This window comes from Halichoeres trimaculatus, unplaced genomic scaffold, assembly GCF_033239565.1.
Source record: "Halichoeres trimaculatus isolate MK-OKI-2021-1 unplaced genomic scaffold, fHalTri1.1 fHalTri1_scaffold_8, whole genome shotgun sequence".
Classification (NCBI taxonomy): Eukaryota; Metazoa; Chordata; class Actinopteri; order Labriformes; family Labridae; genus Halichoeres; species Halichoeres trimaculatus.
This window is the reverse complement of record NW_027437186.1, coordinates 10981701-11000012: the sequence shown is the minus strand read 5'-3', so window position 1 is coordinate 11000012 and position 18312 is coordinate 10981701. Positions and strand designations below refer to the sequence as shown.

At 38.2% G+C, this 18312-nt stretch overlaps 2 protein-coding genes across 3 annotated transcripts in view; one reads left to right on the top strand and one right to left on the bottom strand.

The window, feature by feature from the left end:
- Positions 1-10665: 10665 nt before the first annotated feature.
- On the top strand, positions 10666-14135 carry nkx6.2 (NK6 homeobox 2). The gene is made up of 3 exons (XM_074675827.1): positions 10666-11487; positions 12047-12219; positions 12542-14135. The coding sequence occupies exons 1-3, from the start codon at positions 11055-11057 to the stop codon at positions 12788-12790; spliced, it is 855 nt and encodes a 284-aa protein (XP_074531928.1). The 5' UTR covers positions 10666-11054; the 3' UTR covers positions 12791-14135.
- A 1634-nt stretch (positions 14136-15769) lies between these two features.
- The window catches only part of inpp5a (inositol polyphosphate-5-phosphatase A), a 233466-nt gene continuing 230923 nt past the window's right edge, over positions 15770-18312 (bottom strand). The window contains exon 16 of one of the 2 annotated variants that reach the window (XM_074675858.1): positions 15770-17422. Coding sequence is in view for 1 of the 2 variants with exons in the window: in XM_074675857.1 (XP_074531958.1) it covers positions 17373-17422 (50 nt within the window). In the remaining variant the exon portion in view is untranslated. The remainder of the gene's footprint in view (positions 17423-18312) is intronic. The other variant, XM_074675857.1, reaches the window with a different exon arrangement.

Genomic DNA, 18312 nt, shown 5'->3' with positions numbered 1-18312 from the left:
CTGTGTGAAACATCCTTGTTGCCCAGCCCTCCCACTTTGTATCTAAAATCACTGCAGAGCTGACAAGAGCGTAGTTTTTACATTTTTAAAGCTCACATGATGCCTATCCTAACAATACACCGCAAAAAAAAAGAATTTTGGTGATTTTGTCTTATTCTAAGTAAAAAAAGTTTTATTATTCTTGATATGAGCCACATTAAACTTATCAGTCTAGAAAAATGTCTTGTTTTGAGTTGTTTGAAGACAAAAATGAGGTCTGAATTGCTTGTAACAAATTTGAGAAAAAATCTGCCAATGGAACAAGAAAAAATTGCGTGAAACGAGAATAATGTCTTAATACAAATATCTTTTCTCTTGTTCCATTGGCAGAATTTTTTTTTAATTTGTTAGAAGCAATTCAGACCTTATTTTTGTCTTTAAATAACTTGAAACAACCCCTTTTTTTGGACCTGTCATGTGAATGTGAGTCATACTAAGTCTAAAAGGATATTTTCTACTGAAAATAAGACAAAACACTTGATAAGATTTCTTTTTTTTTGTTTGCAGTGTATGTTCTCTCAAGTCATCAGATACAGCAGCTTGGTCACAGGCACAACTCTGCCACTGGGAATCTGGTTTGCTGTGTTGAGACAATGGCGGCAGATTCAGGTGGTGTTTAAACACTTATTACAACAATAGTTCAGGAACAGAGTGCAAATCTGCAAATCATTGAGTTTCCACTTTAGGCTCCTGACAAAAGCTAAGATTGTCCCTTAACAACCGTGTAGTAAGAGTTACTCTTTTCTGTGAACAATTATTTTCATTTAATAAAATGAAAATAATAGTAATCACTTCACAATACAGGAAAACACAAAAGCAGCATAACATTTCTACAGTGCCCTTGGAATCACGCAGAACTTAGTGCTTTCTTAAGTGGTGAGAAAACTTTAAACATTTTCACTGTTTGTTTATATCATACAGCTATTTATATCAACAGCTTTTGATGTATTTTAGATGATTTAAGTCACTTTTTTCAGTAGACTGTCATATTTTCAGCCCAAATTTGGTTTTTACAAATACAACTAAAAGGGAGCTTAAAGGGGCTGTAAGGAGTTTTTAAGAGATTTTGTCTCCCTTCTAGATATATGTCTGATCGTAATCTATACTTAAAACAAGATTATTAGCTCTAATATTACAGGTGACAACACCACGCCGGTTGATGAAGTTAAGTAGATGTTTGTTTGTTTTTTGCTGAAAAAAAAATCTGTGATTGATTTTGTAGTGGTGGTGGACACTGGAGCCTAACTATCTGACAGAAAAAGGACAGAAGAGCAGAAGAAAGCTAACAAGAGAGTGATAGAGCACAGGTTAAAGGCTAATTAGCCTTTAGCTTGTGCTGTTTCACTCTGTAACACACTGGTTAAACTGTTTGGGCTAGTGTCCATTCCAACCCACAGTCGGCAGTTATTCTGCAGTGGTCTGTTCAAACTTGAGAGTCTCTCAATAAAATGAAGAGTGAGGTTACGTTAGCTCTGATTGGTTGATGACTGGCAGGACATAACCAAGATTCACTAATGTTACACATTACAGACACGTCGTAGAGCACCAGACTGCCAGCTGCACTAAATATTAACAACTACTAAACTACTTACAAACTGACAGTGTTTACTTGTTGTCACGTTAGCCTACAGATACGTCAGAGCACCAGGCTGACGATGGCACTACTATAGCTGGCTACTACAACGTTTGCTTGATATCACGCTTCAAACCGTAGCACTATGTACCTTAACTGAGAAGTCCCTTACCTCAGCACATTGTATCCAGTAAAAAATTGTCTTAGACAAAGAAATTTGTTTCTATCTGATCTCCATTTAATTACAAACCAAACACACATCTCACTCAAAGTCATTTTCACGACAGTGAACGTAACATTCCAGGCCAGAAGGTGCTGAGGCAGTCCCAATAAAACAGAAGCATCTTAAAACAAGAAACTTCCATTTAGAAATAGGCTAAGGTTAGGGTTAGCTAGTTTAGGGTTCAGGTTAGGGCTAGGGTTAGGGTTACACTTAGCGTTAGGGTTGGCTTAGGTTAGCTTTTATCATACTTTTTATTTATTTACAGCTCTGCGCAGATTTGCATATTTAGGGTCGTGGCAGGGTTGATAAAAATACAGGTGCTGCTGGTTAGACTGTCTGAGGCCTTTCTAAGCTCCGTCTTATTTAGGCCCTATCATAATACTAAGTATCTTGGGATGCAGTGCTTGTGCAATCACTTCCCCCCTGACCCACAATTGTGATTTACAGCACCAGCGTTGCATTAATAGTGGGTAAATTTACATCCTTGTCTCAATTCATGGATTTTGGCCCCAAAATGAGATGTGGATAGGTGTACTTTTTCTGTTTTCAACAAGATGGACATTACACACTATCAGTTTCCCACAGAATCAACAGTAGGAATGTCACTCTTCTTTATAACCTCATAAAACAGGAACTTTAAACAAGGTATTTTGGTTTAAATTTGTAAACATTTCCCTCAACCTTCTCTGTCTTCATCTCTTGTGACTGTTTGTTTTTAACTGATTCTTTACTCATTTGGATCAACCAGGAGTCTTCAAAGAGACAAAATACTTTTTACTCTGAAGTGATTTTGTTGGAAAACTGTGACTCACCAAAAGGACACAGACATCATTTGTTGGAAATCACAAATGAACTTTCAGAAAGCTCAAAAGCTGGTTTATTTTCTCAAGGCTCTAACATTTTGGGGAAAGGTTAATGTTTGGTGACTGACAGACATTCAGAAAGAGAAAAACTCGATCACAACCTGCCCTGCGTGATCATTTTACTGTTGTCAGTGAGTCCTAGCGCTTTGATCATTTGGATTAGAGCTGGTGTCGTTTGCTTTATTACTGACTCTCATCCAAACAAGATGCTGTTGACAACTTTAATTAGAGTGCTGAGTTCACCTGACCTCACAGGCCAACATATTCTCATCATCAGCCCTCCTTCTTCTCAGAGACACACACACATCATTAGGAGTTACAGAGAATTTCTAACTTCAAATTAAAATCTCTCTTTTTTCTTCTTATACAACAAGAAACTTCTTCCTCTTAATATTTTTAGGGTTCCCCATTTTCACAGGAACCCTGAGATTTCACTGAGAATGAGCAGCTAACATGATGTGATGTATGGGGTAATGGAAAGTGAATGGGTCGTATGTAAATACGAACCCCAGTGGGGTTTGAGAGCCCTGATAAAGAGGAACAGTCAGAACTCATGTCTCAGATTTAAAGATTGATAGTGTTTCCATGGTAACAATATATTTGTTGTGTGGTCCAAATTAATGTTGGATTAATGTCATCATTCACAGTAAAGCCTTAATATAACAATTTGTCTCTGATGTTTCTCATACACTGATGGACTGCTGGGTGCAGAGTGTGTGTGCATAGTGAGCCTCCACAGTTTTACCTCTACACCTGCTTCTCTTTTCCATTAGATCATATTCGCTCTATCTGCTCCATGTGTGAGTGTGTGCATGGCTCAGAGTGTGTTGCACATTGTCAATGTTTGTTTGTGTGAAATGTGTTGTGGTTGCAGGTGGATGTGGTATTTTTGTTGCAGTGGCTCCCCCTACAGCTGAAAATGGTTTCAGGTATAGGCTCTCTCTATTATCTAGAAAGGGCCTGTACGGGGGTATTTTTGATATTATTTAGTGTCCCATAAGCTCACCATCAGTGTTCCTGTCTTTTGACATTTAACCCCCCCCCCCCCCCCCCCCCCCCCAATAAATAAATAAATAAATAAATAAATAAATAAATGAATAAAAATAAAAATAAAAATAAAAAAACAATAAGATGTTACTGGTTAAGTTTACTTTAAAAAAAAAAAAAGTGGACATCATCTTTATAGGCTTGAAATGAGGTCGCCACAAAAAGTGCTCCCCCTGGTGGCTGGCTACAGTATAGGTCAAAAAATCTGGCTCTCCAGTTATTCCAAATGGGCTGTGGTCAAACTTTAAAATATTAATACACCTTGGAGAAATATTTCCCACGTCCAGTTGTTGTGGTGATTTGAAGATATCATTTGGCTGCCTTGTATTCAGGTCCTCTTTTTTCTGAAAAGTTTCATTTTCATTAGGTACAAGAGGTTAAAAACCAGGTTTTACGTCACTTTTGACGATGATTGACAGCTGCCGTTCTTGTTTATTTTTGGAGATTGTAGAATATGTCGGGAGGTAGAGTCAAGAAGTAAATATACTAGCAAAAGGAAAAAATAATTATTATTTTTGTCACCCGGCCCCACTCAGATTCTCCCAGAATCCCTCACTCACAGTCTTTACTGCACAAACTCTGGCTACACAACTGCTTCAATGTCTGCACCTGTGACGGCTTCTAAACCATAAAATGCAAAATGACTGTGCCACGCTGTCCACTCTACATACAGTCTATGTTGAAATATGTTCTGGATTGTAACAAGTTAAACAAATGTTACTGGGGAAAGGGAAAAAAATACTCTTGAAGTTTCCTGAAAATGGAAGGATGTCTTAGTTTTTCATACCCAATTTTCAGATTTTTAAAGCACTAGTTTCAAGTAAAACAGGTCTTATTTTTAGTTTGTAGTATCTTGAGATAAAAATGATTGATATCAACACACAGATAAATATGGCTGTATTCAGTATATTGAGCTTTATTTTTCTTCTTACAACTGCTATTATCATAACCAGAATACAGACATTTTACCCACTCAGTGTGAGTCTCTGCAGTTCCTTAGACTGGCTGTTCAACTGTGAAGTTATCTCAGTTGTACTTAAAAAAACATCTGTTATTCCCATTTTTATGTATCAGTTTCGACAAAAATTTGGATTTGCACATGTCTCAGTTTTTCATTGTGAAATAGGAGAGTAAGAGTGAGGCCTGTCAAGAGACAAGTCATCCATTATCTTTACTACAAAACTAATGATGTTTGATAATTAATAAAAAATCTAATTCTCATTCTCTGTCGACTTATGTCTCAAGAAGTTAACCCTTTAGAGCCACAGTCAGCCTAGTTGTGTAACCTTTCAGTTATATCTAACACCAATTTATACTTTTTAAACCGGAAAAATTATTGAATTCTGCATGAATTCCTCCTCCTTCCACACATTCTCCAAAAATTAAGGTTGTTTCTTGCACTTTTTTCTTTCTTCAAACTGCGGTTATAGTATACAGTATTCTCTGTTTTTATGATCGAGCTCTGCTGGGGGCGCCAGAATCAGGAATTCAGGAATCAGGGACAGGGATAACCATGTTTGATGTTGAGTTGTTGTGCTTCTACCAGAGAGGTTCTCAATCTTAAAGAAACTTAATGCCTGGTTGAATAAAGGTGTAAAAAATAATGAAAGACTATTATTTGCGTCGAGAGTACATCATAATGTGAATAAATTATTTCCTCCTCATTGCAAACGTACATCCATACAACTGCCTCTCAGTTTAACCAGCGTTCACTGAGCAAAACTCAGTGAAGTTTAAGGGGATGAAATTACAAAACTGTTAAGTATCTGAGACAGTAGAGCGCCCTGCTGTCCAGAGAGGCTTCCTGGAAGTTTGTGCCAAAAATAACATTTTATAAGCAAAGATGAACCACCTGCTCTTTCATTTCCCCAGAGGCCTCCTGGTTATTGCTCCCTGGTCTGCCATGAGCTAAAACTTTCACTCTCTGTTTTACAATCACACGGAGAAACAAACTCAAGTATTGACAGAAATGACAATACAGAGGTTTTCACCGGGGGAGGCCTATCTAAAAGTTTGGACTACTTTTACTGCCTGGGATCTTCATTTAATTCACCCACTGGAGACTAAAGAGTGGAGGAGTCTAATAAAAACGTGTCAAAAATTACCACATGCTTTTTTAAGAAACCACTGTTCTGAGAGGGTGCTGTGTCGAAGTACTCTTTATCTCAGGCATCATCTCTTTTTTTACCTTGTTAAGTTTTAAATGCCCTGAAGTATATGTGTGAGAGCGACTGGTTGTTTGTCTTTACATGTTAGCCCTGTAACATACTGAGGACCTGTCCTGGGTTTACCCCACCTTTCACCCACAAAGTCCCCTGCAACCCTGAATGAGATAAGTGATGGATGGGATGCATGAGGAGATATTTTCCAAACTAAATGAATAATTTACTAAAATTCAGTACAGCTACAGCCCTCCTCAAGGCAGAAAGATTTTTCTCTCTTTTTGTTTCTTTTCTATATTTCTTTTCTTCAGATTTTTTTTTTCTCTTCCATTCTTTTATCTTTCTTCCTGATCCATTTTTAATCAAATCCTACAAATACAGAGAAGACATCCCATCACAGCCTCTTAGTTTCATTCTAACAAACCCTAACTTCTTTTGATTGACTTCAATTGTCAGTAACTATTTTCAAAGTAATTCGCATTTCCCACATTTTCCCTGACACATCTTGTGGATTTAACATGAAATTGATTTATCACCCTAGACTCATCAGGCTACAGCTGGATCTTCTTCTTGAGGCATGTTGCCATCTTGTGGTTTGAATAGGCTGATGCACCTACTTTCAAAGAAGTGGGGGAAAAAGGTAAAAAAAAAAACAAAATAAAAAAAAAACAAACTCTAATATGAAAATGTGGCAAAAAGGACAAAGAATAAGAAAATAATCCTCAAAATTTAAAGGAGGATTCAAGCTCAACAACTCAACAAAGGAAGTTTTATTTAGAATATTTATTTTTAAAAGAATTTCATTTTTTTTAACATTTGCTAATATTGTTATTTTTTGTCTGCTTTATTTCTTGTAATGCTCATAGGCATAGCCTATCCAAACCAATTTTTTCTCCATTACAATAAATTAAAATTTTACAAATTTAGCTTCAGTTAAATAGAGCTGCCCAGAGAAACAGTTTTGAACTCTTATCAAAGTTGTTTGTAGATGTGAACTAATCAATATCTTCACAAATGTAAACAGTAACACTTCAGAAAAGGACGTGATCAATCTAATGAGGTCAAAATGGGGAATTAAGTTTAATAGTGCATGTGTAACTGATAGCTGTCCATTTTCTTCCTGCTGCTCATTTTAGTTCTTCCTGATGAGACGACTAAAGGTAGGACTGTGCATCTTAATCAGTCACTTGAAGGTTAATTGGATTTTGAAACCCAAATATGGCATCTATTAAAGCCCAGATATGAGGAAGAAATCTTATTTTACGATTTAAATTACTTGATGTAAATTCAATAGCGTTAATTTTGTGTATTCTGGGGTTTTCATGAGGGAAATCTATTACTAAATCAGAACCCTTTTAACAGTCATTCTGCTTTAGTAACTTGATGATACCACAAGTGATGTGTTTGTTTAGGGGCTGCAGAAAGAAAAGTTAGAAAAAGTTATCTCCTTAACCACAACCCAGTAGTGTAAGGAGATACAAAATGAGATAAAAACTGTCTGACTTAAGAAAAAACACATTTGCTTCATGGTGTTACTCTTTTTTTGTTGTTGTTTTAGTTGTTGTTTTTTTTTTTTTTTTTTTTTTTCTTATCCAGTTTTAGCTTTTTTCTGCTTTTGGATGCATGTTTGGTCTCCTGTCCAGAGTATTCGGCAAAAAGTGAGAAACAGTGATCGCAATTGGCTGCTCCTGGATTCCAAATCTGGATTATTCTGACCAAACTTCTAAACAAACAGGTTCCTTTGTCTGTTGAGTATTGTACTGTAAATTATTCTCTTTGTGGAATATTGTGTTTATTTAAAGACTGATAAGGTGTTAATGTATTCAGCAAAGTCAGGGGTGTGTGAGTGTGTGTAACTGAAATGAGACCTTCATTTGGGTCCTTTTACCCTCTACAACAAGTGTACAGATGGCTGGCAAATGAATAATCACTATGTAAGCACAAATGTATAATTTATTATTATTATTATTATTATTATTATTATTATTATTATTATTATTATTATTATTATTATTATTATTATTATTATCATTATCATCAGTAGTGGTGGTGGTGGTGGTGGTGGTGGTAGTAGTGGTAGTGTATTGTCGTTTTTATGAACATACATGACAGGAGTCATTGGATGTTTGGTATTAGCTGACTGAGCACAGAGTTTCACTTGGGCCACCAGAGGGCGCTCATGTCATGTCCAGACCATCGTTTTGTCTCCCCCGTTGCCGGACTAATTTGTGGGTGATCATGTAATTGGAGAAGAGGCTCATCTACTTTTTCCTGTCTACTGGATTTCTCAGTGGGAGAGCAAGACACTGAGGAGAGAAAATAAATATTTTGCACCCTGACTGATCCGCCTGTCTGTTGCGAATATTATATTAGATAGGACTGTTTTTAATGTGTTTTCTCGTTTCATGAAGTTATTTTATCACTCGTGTTTGTATCTTTGATAGCTGTGACTGTGTTTAAAGCACAGAGAAGCACTGGGTATGTCGGCACCTGAACGCCTCATTGGTTCAGGGCCGATTAACTGACAGCAACAAGCGTCTTTTTGTCCCAACATCTGCTTATCTGTTCTCTGTCCCTCTCTGCCTCTGTTCTGTCAATTCCCATTTGTGTCGGAGGTTTCTCTCAGATAAGATTATCTGTGAACTGTTTATTAACCTATTTCCCTTTATTGGTGGACTAAAGGCCCCTGCAACGCGTCATCAGGAGGCCAACAATCTGTTAATGAAACTGAAGAATTTACGCACAAATCAGATTCGAGCGCAACAGGTTCACTCTTAATATAGAAAAAAAGATTAACAATTTTAAGATACTATTTCACAGTTTGTCTTTCTTTCTTTATTTTTTAAATTTATACTAACGTCAATCTTTGTGTTACCTACAGTCTACCATATTCTCTTCATTTTAGTGTTAGGGTGATTATTTTTAGCGTACTCCCATGTTTCATCATCGAAATACAGCCTCAATGCCTAATTATATTTTATTAGTGATTTTTTTTCTAATAATTATCCATCATGGATTTTAACTACATTAAAGTCCTCCACGTCTATCGCTGTAACAAATTAGAGTTTAAGAGTTTAAACTTTAAATTACTTGAAAATTTATGAGATAATAAATGAAATAATTCATTATTTTAAATTGCGATTAAGGTTCAGTGTGACGGGCTGTTTGGCAGCGCTCGTCTTTGGCTGCAGATGAGCAGGAAGAAGTGCCCATCTTTCAGTCATTGATCTGACTCAGGGTCAGCCTCCAGCTGCTTTATTTGAATATCCGACATTCATTTAAAAAAAAAAACACACACACAAGAAAAACACAGAATGGTTTTTTTTTCTCCTATAGTGATCATTTTAGAAAGACTTTCAAACAAGGTGTTAAAATCAGTGTATGAACAGGGAGTATACGGAAATAAATTAGAAAAAGAGGGCCATTTACGGAATTAGAAAACATGTCTGCTGCATCCTTCAACCGGAGAAATACACACAAAATTGTGAATCACCTCGCGTTGAAAAACCTTTTAAAACCCACAATCTCTCCCCGGTGAGCAAATGTGGCAGCAAGGTGCATTTATAGTGAAGCCTTTCAGATGCTAACGGGGCCATATTTCACTCTTACAACCTCCTCACATCTCCATAAAATATTACAGCACTCACAGTGATGACTGGAGGAGACTGCATGCGCCTTTTCTCACACTTTCACTCTAATCACACAGTTTGTCTCCAAAAACACCATCTTTTTCATATTAAACACTGCTGTGCCCTTTACGGACTAAATGATAAAATTAAACCCAAGAGGCATGTGAATGCTCTGTTTTCGGCTTTTTTTTTCCCTAAAAGAAGTGATGAACAACACAAGAAAGATTACAATTAGCCTATGTTTAACAAGGAGAAAAATCTGTAATCTCTTGTGAAAGTTATTCCCAGCGACGATCGTATAAAACTCTGTTCTTTAGACTTTATCCTTTAAAATATTATGTTTAAAGGAAAGAGCTCACTGCTTTAAGAGTCACCGCCATGTTACACATCTAACAGTTCAACAAAAGTTATTTTAAAAGTAGCCTAATAGAAATCAATTCGATTTTTTTTGTTGTTGACTTTTTTGCGTTTTCATGTAAATCCATGTTCGACAAATTCACCTTCGACATCAGGAGCTCTTCCTCCCTTCCAGAGTGCCGTTTTCACTTTGATAAAGCCGCACAGTGTATAGGACAGCTCATAATAGCAATGAATATTCTTTGTCATACGTGGAAACAATGGTTTCCGTGCTGTGAGACGCATCATTGATGGCACCGCTAAAGATCTTAATGGAGCGTGGCTGCAGCTGATGCGTTCATGGTCTCCTCCGATCCGCGATCTAAAACGCTTCACCACGGCTTTGAACCGTTATGAAGAAGAAAGTAAAATCTGGTGCATTTTTTTCCACAGATTATCGGAGCTGCCTTTGCGAATTTAAACCACGAAGTAAAAATGAATAGTTCACTGTTTTTAAAAGAAAATGTCACCAGACTCTGAGCATAATCATATCCTATGCTTACTTTGCCTGTTGTCCGCCTGTTAACCCGCTCCGTAATGCCACTTGTTAGTCATGATAAGTGAAAATTGATATTTCTGACAGCACGTAAAGGCAGCACCAGTTCAGCGAACACGCACATGAAAAGCAGCGGACTTTCTGTCTCCTCCAATCAGGACGGTGTCTCACTCAGACCCCCGTCCAATGGGAATAGCGCGCGTGCAGGTGGCTCTGCTATTATCAGCGGGTCCCGCTTCCCCCGCAGCTACACAACAGCGAGTCAATTTATGGAAAGACAAGCCGAGCCCTCAATGGTTCCAATCAAAACCACTAAAAACATCATCAGAGCGGCCGACTTCCGCGCGGCTTCCTGTGGCGGGCACGTTTAGCCTTCAAACAGCTGACACAACGAGACCAACAACTGGCACCCGGAGACGTTTGTGGGAGTTTTCGAGCTGTTCTTCCCCAGAGAGGAGAGAAGTTTCCCAACATTCCCACAGCCTTCCTCCTCTTCTTCTTCCTCCAGGATACTTCAGAGGGCGGCAGAAGTGGCCTGGCTTCTAAACTTAAACATTCCAACTTGAGTTTCTTTTGATTTGATTTTCTGTTTTTGTCTGAGTGCGTCCCGTGGTTCATGTTCACAAATGTTAGCGGTCGGGCAGATGGACGCTAACCGGCAGAGTGCGTTCGTCCTGGGCAGCACCCCGCTGGCGGCGTTGCACAACATGACCGAGATGAAGACGTCCTTGTTCCCGTACGCGCTGCAGCAGAGCCCGGCGGGCTTCAAGGCGCCACAGCTCTCCAACCTCAGCTCCCAGATCGCCATGGGCACTCCACATGGAATAAGCGACATTCTAGGAAGACCCGTCACCACGGCCGGGCAGCTGCTCTCCGGGTTCCCCAGGATAAACGGCCTGGCGACCACCGCAGCTGCCGCTGCTGCAGCGGGGATGTACTTCAGCCCGGCGGTGTCGCGGTACCCGAAGCCGCTGGCCGAGCTGCCCGGGAGGGCGCCCATCTTCTGGCCCGGGGTGATGCAGGGTTCTCCCTGGAGGGACCCGCGGGTTCCATGTCCCAGTAAGTTTTCTGTCTGTCTGCTCTTACCTTGTCCAAGTGCACCTTAAGAGTACATTACAATGTGTGAGCTTTCTATGAATACATGTGAAATTAAGAAGGAAATGCATTTCTGTAGGAGCTTCAGTTTTTTTTTTGTTTTGTTTTGAAGGTAATAAGAGGCCTTTGCATGACCACATTAACAAACCTTTAATTCAAATAAAATACGATTTTACATGTGTGATAATAGAGCTAAGACCAAAGTGATAAAATACTATTACGCACTGTGTGGTCGCCGTAAATTCAGCGTACTAAAACTGGAAGTTCTTAATAGATGATAAAAATTTTATTGATACTTGGCAGGACTTTCAAACTTATTAATTTGAAACATTCATAAAAATCTGTGTAGTACCATGATGAATAGTTTGTCAGTGAACTAATCATGCAGCGCAGACACACTTTGAACAGTTTGAACCAAATTTGATTCATAAAATGTGCGAGAACTTTCACATGCAATGCATTATATTTATGATTCACAGTGAAGCTCAGTGTGTAACCAGTTTGTGTGTCTGTGTCTTTGCAGCTCAGGCGAACATGATGTTGGACAAGGACGGAAAGAAGAAACACTCCAGACCCACTTTTTCAGGACAGCAGATTTTTGCACTGGAGAAAACTTTCGAGCAGACGAAATACCTGGCCGGCCCTGAGAGAGCGCGCCTGGCTTATTCTTTGGGGATGACTGAGAGTCAAGTCAAGGTAAAAACAGAGATTTGTGATTTTAATAACATCAGTCACCTGTGCTTCAGTCTTAAACAAGTGAAGGCATCGTTGTTTTGACAATTTTACTTTTGCGTAACATGTGGGAACAGAGAAAATGAATTATTTTAGAGCACTGACGCATCATCCACTGACATTATCAACAATAAAGCAGATGTTATTGTTATGGCTCCTTTTTGTTACTGATGCTTGTGGTATTATTGTTGTGTAACCGGGATCTTTTGCACCTGTTGTTTTTGGTGTGAAATGCTACATCATTCTGTGGACCTGTTGAGCATCTGTGCGCCTCTCTCCTCCACAGGTTTGGTTTCAGAACAGAAGAACCAAATGGCGGAAGAGACACGCTGCAGAGATGGCCACGGCTAAGAAGAAGCACGACTCTGAAACGGAGAAGATGAAGGAGAGCTCAGAGAACGAGGACGACGACGAGTACAACAAACCGCTGGACCCAAATTCAGACGACGAAAAAATAACGAGACTGTTAAAAAAGCACAAGGCCACCAACCTGGCGCTGATCAGCCCTTGCAGTAACAGCTCGGACACCTTGTGATGCACACACCTGGGGGGTTAAGTAAAGGGGGTCCAATAAAAAAGAGAGGCTTGTTGCACTCTTGTTTGACCCCCTTTCCACCTGACATTATGAACACACGTCTGTGTGGGTGCATTTCACACAGAACTAGTGAGAAGACCGAGAAATTCGGAGCGTGTGCCATGACGCACGGAAGACGCGCTCACGAAAAAAAGTGACGCGCGCTTGGCTGCATCCAAACCCAAACTTTTACAGACTCGGTGTACTTGGAGATGCAACTCCTGTTAGTACTGGACTTGAAAAAATGCTGATGAACTCACGTCAGCAGAATGGAAAACAAATATTGGGACACGAAATAGTTTTGGCGACTCAAATCAGTTTTTCAAGTGGTGTTTTAACAACAGGTGTTAATGTAACCAAACGCCGTTCTTACACACACAATCCGGATCAGTGTTGGGCCTATAAGTGTGATTAATGACCTTTAATTCCACGCATAAAGCTCATTTTTATTATGCTTGTTCGAGTATAATGCGTCACACAAAATTGTAAAACCTGTCACCTTTAAAACCAGCTCTGAATGGGACCATCAAAGATTTAATTGGAACAGTATTTTTAATTTGAAGATAAATGACGAATATTGCACTCAGTTTTTCCTCAACTGTGCACCGTTTGTATTATCCCTTTGTGGATACTTTCGTTTTGAAATAAGTAAATATAATTTTTGCGCAGTTTTCAGTTTTAACTATTTTTTTTCTATACCAGCAGCCGACACTGATCCGGATCCCGTTCGCTAGTTCAAAATGACAGGTGTCAACGGGGCCTGTGATGCTTCTAAAGCTCAGTCTAAAGCAGGGTATCTACTGTCCTAAGAGGCAAGAGAGCAGAATGTTCAGAGATGGCGCAGGTTTGTGATGAAAGGATGAATCGTGCTGCAGCCTGACGATGAAAATGTACGTGTGTAGATTGTATATATTTTTTACTGAATAAGTTATGTTCGGACGCGCTTATTCCCCTCTCTGATAGACCTGCTGCTTCCTTTCTATCCCTGCAGAATAATGTCGACTCTTTTCACCTTGTTTGTTTATTTTTCCGCTCAGTTCCGGAGCATTAATGTACAGATGCAGAATGCTGTAAATAATCACTGTAAAATTATCAAAAGTTTTTTTTAACATCACGGAACACACGTTTTTGTTTCATTTAAAAATCATTTCATTTCTTTATTATTATTTCTATTTTGACCTCATCAGCACACAGCGGAGCAGCAGACTGGAGCCTCGTTTCTGTTGGATTTAAAGAGAGTATTGTCACTTCCAGGAAGGTTAAAGGAAGAAAAACACTTTGTATAATGAATAAATTATTTAACAAACTTTTTTTGTTTTATCATGGGTTTTGTTTGAATGTATGGGCGTAATATAAATTAAAGACAAATTCATGACTATCATAATTGAATTTCTTTATTGGCAAGAGGGTGGTTTTGGAAGACAAACGCTGATATGAATTGACTTATGTCTAAAATAACATTTAATACAAAAGTTAAACTAATGATTTAAAAAAATGTTTATTTGTAATTTAGCAACTAAGCAGTCAAAATTAAAGTTTTACTAAAACTGTCATTTCACGAGTAGTTCTCGTTATCATGTAACACTTTTCATAAAATATTTTAATCAATATTTTTTACCTGAACAAATGAATTATTTTAGTTAATTTTTCTTAGGATTTATAACAAATAAAAAGGGCCTTTTTTCCATAGTCATCCCGTTCAATTCACTTTTAACAGGGCTTCTTTAATTTTGCAGTAATTTTACTCCCCAGACACCAGGCCTCTGTATGACCCCTCTAATTTCTTTTCATTCATGTGACACCTCATGAAGGAATATCTTTGCCTACAAATTTATAATGTTTAAACAATTTATTTTATTTCACACTAAAAGCGCCTTGCCTGAAGAGCGCCCTCTCTGTCTGCAGTCGGTACTGCGTTGGTTTGCTGCCTGAACATGTGGGTGTGGAGTCAGTTGCACATTCAACCAAGCAGTCAGCAAATAAAGTCATAGGTTTTGTTCATTAAATTAAACGAGTGTGAAGCAAAAAGCTACTGCAATGAGACTGACTGGGGAAACGAAAAAATACACATTTTTTTTCTTTTTATGTTAAATAATATCTACCACTTAATGCTGAATTGAATTTAACTTGACTTGTGGTGTTTGGGGATGTTAAAATTGCTCTTAAACCGTCCGTGTCCATCGCATCCTTCATGAAAAAAAAAACAGCTTTTCGCATGTTAGCTCAGCCTGTGTCAGTAGCCTTTGATGAAACTGTCAGAAAATAACACTTTAATAGTAAGTTTCTATCAAATAAGTCCTCATTAGAAACTTCAAAGTGTAGAGTTCTTTTTTAACTTGGTTTTATTGTGCACTACGAATAGTCAAGCTAAAGAATAAGCTAGGCCAAATGACTTTAAAAAAGTGCGTCACACCTCAGCTAAATTCCTGTATTCAGTTCCGTGAAATAATTTTGGAATTAATAAAAAACATCGACTAAATTGGAAGTTACTTTTTATAACTCAAAAAAATACGCACAGATATTGCACCAGATTGACTTTAAAAAATAGAAAAGTATTAATTCAAAGACTAAAAGATTTATCCTGCTGTTTTCGTTGGAGCGACACGAAGGTGATACAAGGCCAAGCAAAGAGAAACATGGGAGGACGTGTAATTGCCACCTGTATTGTATTTAACTTAATTATAATATAGTGAGAACCAAGTGATAATTGTATTTTAAAATTTAATGTTTACATTTGAGGCTGCCTATTTGACAACTGGCTGGGGACTACAGCTGGAAATTAGCCGTAAAGGCTAAAGCTACCTCTTTTACTGTACAGTAAATTAAAGGGGATTGTCCACGTAATAATAAACAAATAAACCAAACTAAACTAAATAATGTCATGTAAGGTTAATTGATTTTTGTGCTATATGGCGGTAAAATGAGCGGTAGGTAATGAGGACAAACAGCCGATGAGCTCTAATGGTTTTTATTGCTTGAGAACTGCATCACCTACAGTAGAGGCCAGGCCGTCAGAGGGGCTATAGAATCAAATCTCTATCTGCTTTAATAAAATGGAGTGAAGAAGAAAAAACTGCAGCTTATACCCCTACAGTAAACTCACACAGAGCAGAAAGAACAAAAACAAGCAGGCTGAGTTTCTCTGTTTCTAAAACTTACTAACCAAATCACAGCAGAGGACAACAGAAATCCTGCGGCAGGCACAAAATCATTTCAGTGATTTAGATGAAAAAAGAAAAAAAAAGATCAGGGAGGATCAATGTGAGGTCTTCACACAGTCTGAGATCTGTAGTGTCGGAAATGAAATCGATAAAAGGAAACGCTGGCGTCTCCGAGCTCCCCTTTAATGCTCAAATGATCTGCGATGAAGGCAACAAACAGACGAATAAAAGCAACTCCTCCTCCTCTTTCTCCCGCTGCTGCTCTTTCCCATGTTTAGAGTTTCTCTCTCTTTTTTTTTACATTTCACAATCAACACCTTAAACAGTCTGACTTAATATTTTAAACTCTGACACACTTCATGTCTGTGTGGATACTTGGCACCAAAATGCAGTAACAAAAACTGAAACAAAAATACATTTTAAGGATACCCAAGCCTATCTAAAATATCACATTCAGAACCATAATATTATAGAAATAAGTTAGAGTAATAATGAAATAATGTGAGAGTGCTATATATGAAACATTATCTTATATACTTGCATGGTCTATGGCACTGCTTAAAACATTCTTGGATAGGCAATAAATCACAAAGAGTTTCTCTCCTCTGTGCTGCTGCGGCTGCAGGAACACCCACACAGTCTGCACAAACATTTGGTAAGAATCATAAATTATCTCTTTAAAAAGTACAGTATATAAAATGAGACTCAACTGATGTGTCAGGCATGGCAGTGTGTTGTGCACACAACAACAAAACAAAACAAAAATATATATATATAGAATTTGTTGAATCTATTTTCCAACAAAAGGACCTCAAAGTTTGGTCAGAAAGAGAACGGCACTAAAACCATCAACAACTCTATGCTATACTGTCCAATGTACAAATAACCCTAACAATATAGATATACAACTTTTTTTGCATTGCACTTTTCTTTTTTTAAAACACCTTACACACTGTGTGGAGAGTAGCTTCTATACACAGAGGCAAACCTACAAATGGCGAGTACGGTGTCTAAACATGTAGTAGACTGATTTCAATTAGAGTTTTGGCAACGAGGCTGTGGCATGGAAAAGAGTCGTCCGTCCGTCTGTCCGTCCTGCTTTTCTTCTTCTCTGGGGAATGGGGGTTGCATGGCAACAGTGAGGTCAGCGATGTGTGTCTTGTCTGGAGCCGGGCCCTCGGGTGCTCGTCCACGTCTCAACAAGTGTTTTATGGAGAGAAAACAGCTTCGTATGGATGAGGTGTCAGGACGACTGTGACTGGTCAGCACTGCTGAAAAACTTTGTCTTCAGTGTACGCTTGTGCAAAGTGTGTGTGTCTGTGTATATGTGTATTTTGTGTGTGTGTGTGAGTGAGTGTGTTATGTGTCCTGTTTGTTTCTTCTCACAGAGGCGCTTCACGGAATATCTGCTCTCCCCTTTGGCAACACTTTCCTGTAGAGGGAAAAAAGGAGATGTTTTATTTCTCAGTACTAAGCAGACCGTTCAATCAAAGAAAAATGACCTTGAGCCAACTTTTAGTCAAGTTAGAAAAAAAGAGACTGCTCTAGTTTGTGAGTGAGAGGGTGTTTTCTGTATCTCTTAACCTGGGCTCTGACTGAACACATTTTGGGGTCTAAATAATTGGTCCTAAAATTTTAGAAGTTCCACTTAAAGTTCTTGTTTTTGTTGCTGACTGGGGAGATAAACTTTTTTGTTAAAGAAGAAATTTTATCGAGTTAAGTTGAATACTTTAGTTTGAACATGACAAAAAGAAAAAAATAATAATTTCACATAATTTAACATTTAAGAAGTTTAAGAAACAACTGTTAAGTTTCTCCTCTCAAAGTCACCAGACTTCATTGACAAAAATAGGCATTTTATCTTTTAGAGGTGGCTGGTTTACAGGTGCCTCAACCGCTTTTTGTGCAGTTTTAGTGTTTCTTTAAGTTTGTTCAGGTTTATGACTTTTTTTTGTCACTCAGTAGTACATAAGACATAAATGGGCAAAGGCAGCAGTAAGCCAGTGTCTCCTGATCTTCAAATCAAAAATACTAACTTTGTCAGTGGATTTTTGTTGCTTTATAAAAGAGCAATTTAACAGTTAAGTCCAGAGAAAAAGATCTTCCTCTTTTCATCTTTAAACTATTTTTGGGCTTTTCAGGACTTCATTAAGTAGGCAGGACAATCCAGATCAGGAAACTGGGAAGAGAGCGTGGGAATAGAATTGGGGTAAAAGGCCTGGCTTTAACCAAAGGGCACCTAATTACACCACTAAGCTAAACCAGTGTTTTATCATCTCTTTATAATAAAAAAACCCTTCTAATTCAGTATGAATCTTATCT

Excerpts from the sequence above, each read along its gene's own strand:
- nkx6.2 (XM_074675827.1), top strand. The coding sequence starts at position 11,055 with ATGTTAGCGGTCGGGCAGATGGACGCTAACCGGCAGAGTGCGTTCGTC. Across the intron at positions 11,488-12,046 it reads CCCGCGGGTTCCATGTCCCA|CTCAGGCGAACATGATGTTG; the intron begins GTAAGTTTTCTG and ends GTGTCTTTGCAG. Across the intron at positions 12,220-12,541 it reads TGACTGAGAGTCAAGTCAAG|GTTTGGTTTCAGAACAGAAG; the intron begins GTAAAAACAGAG and ends TCTCCTCCACAG.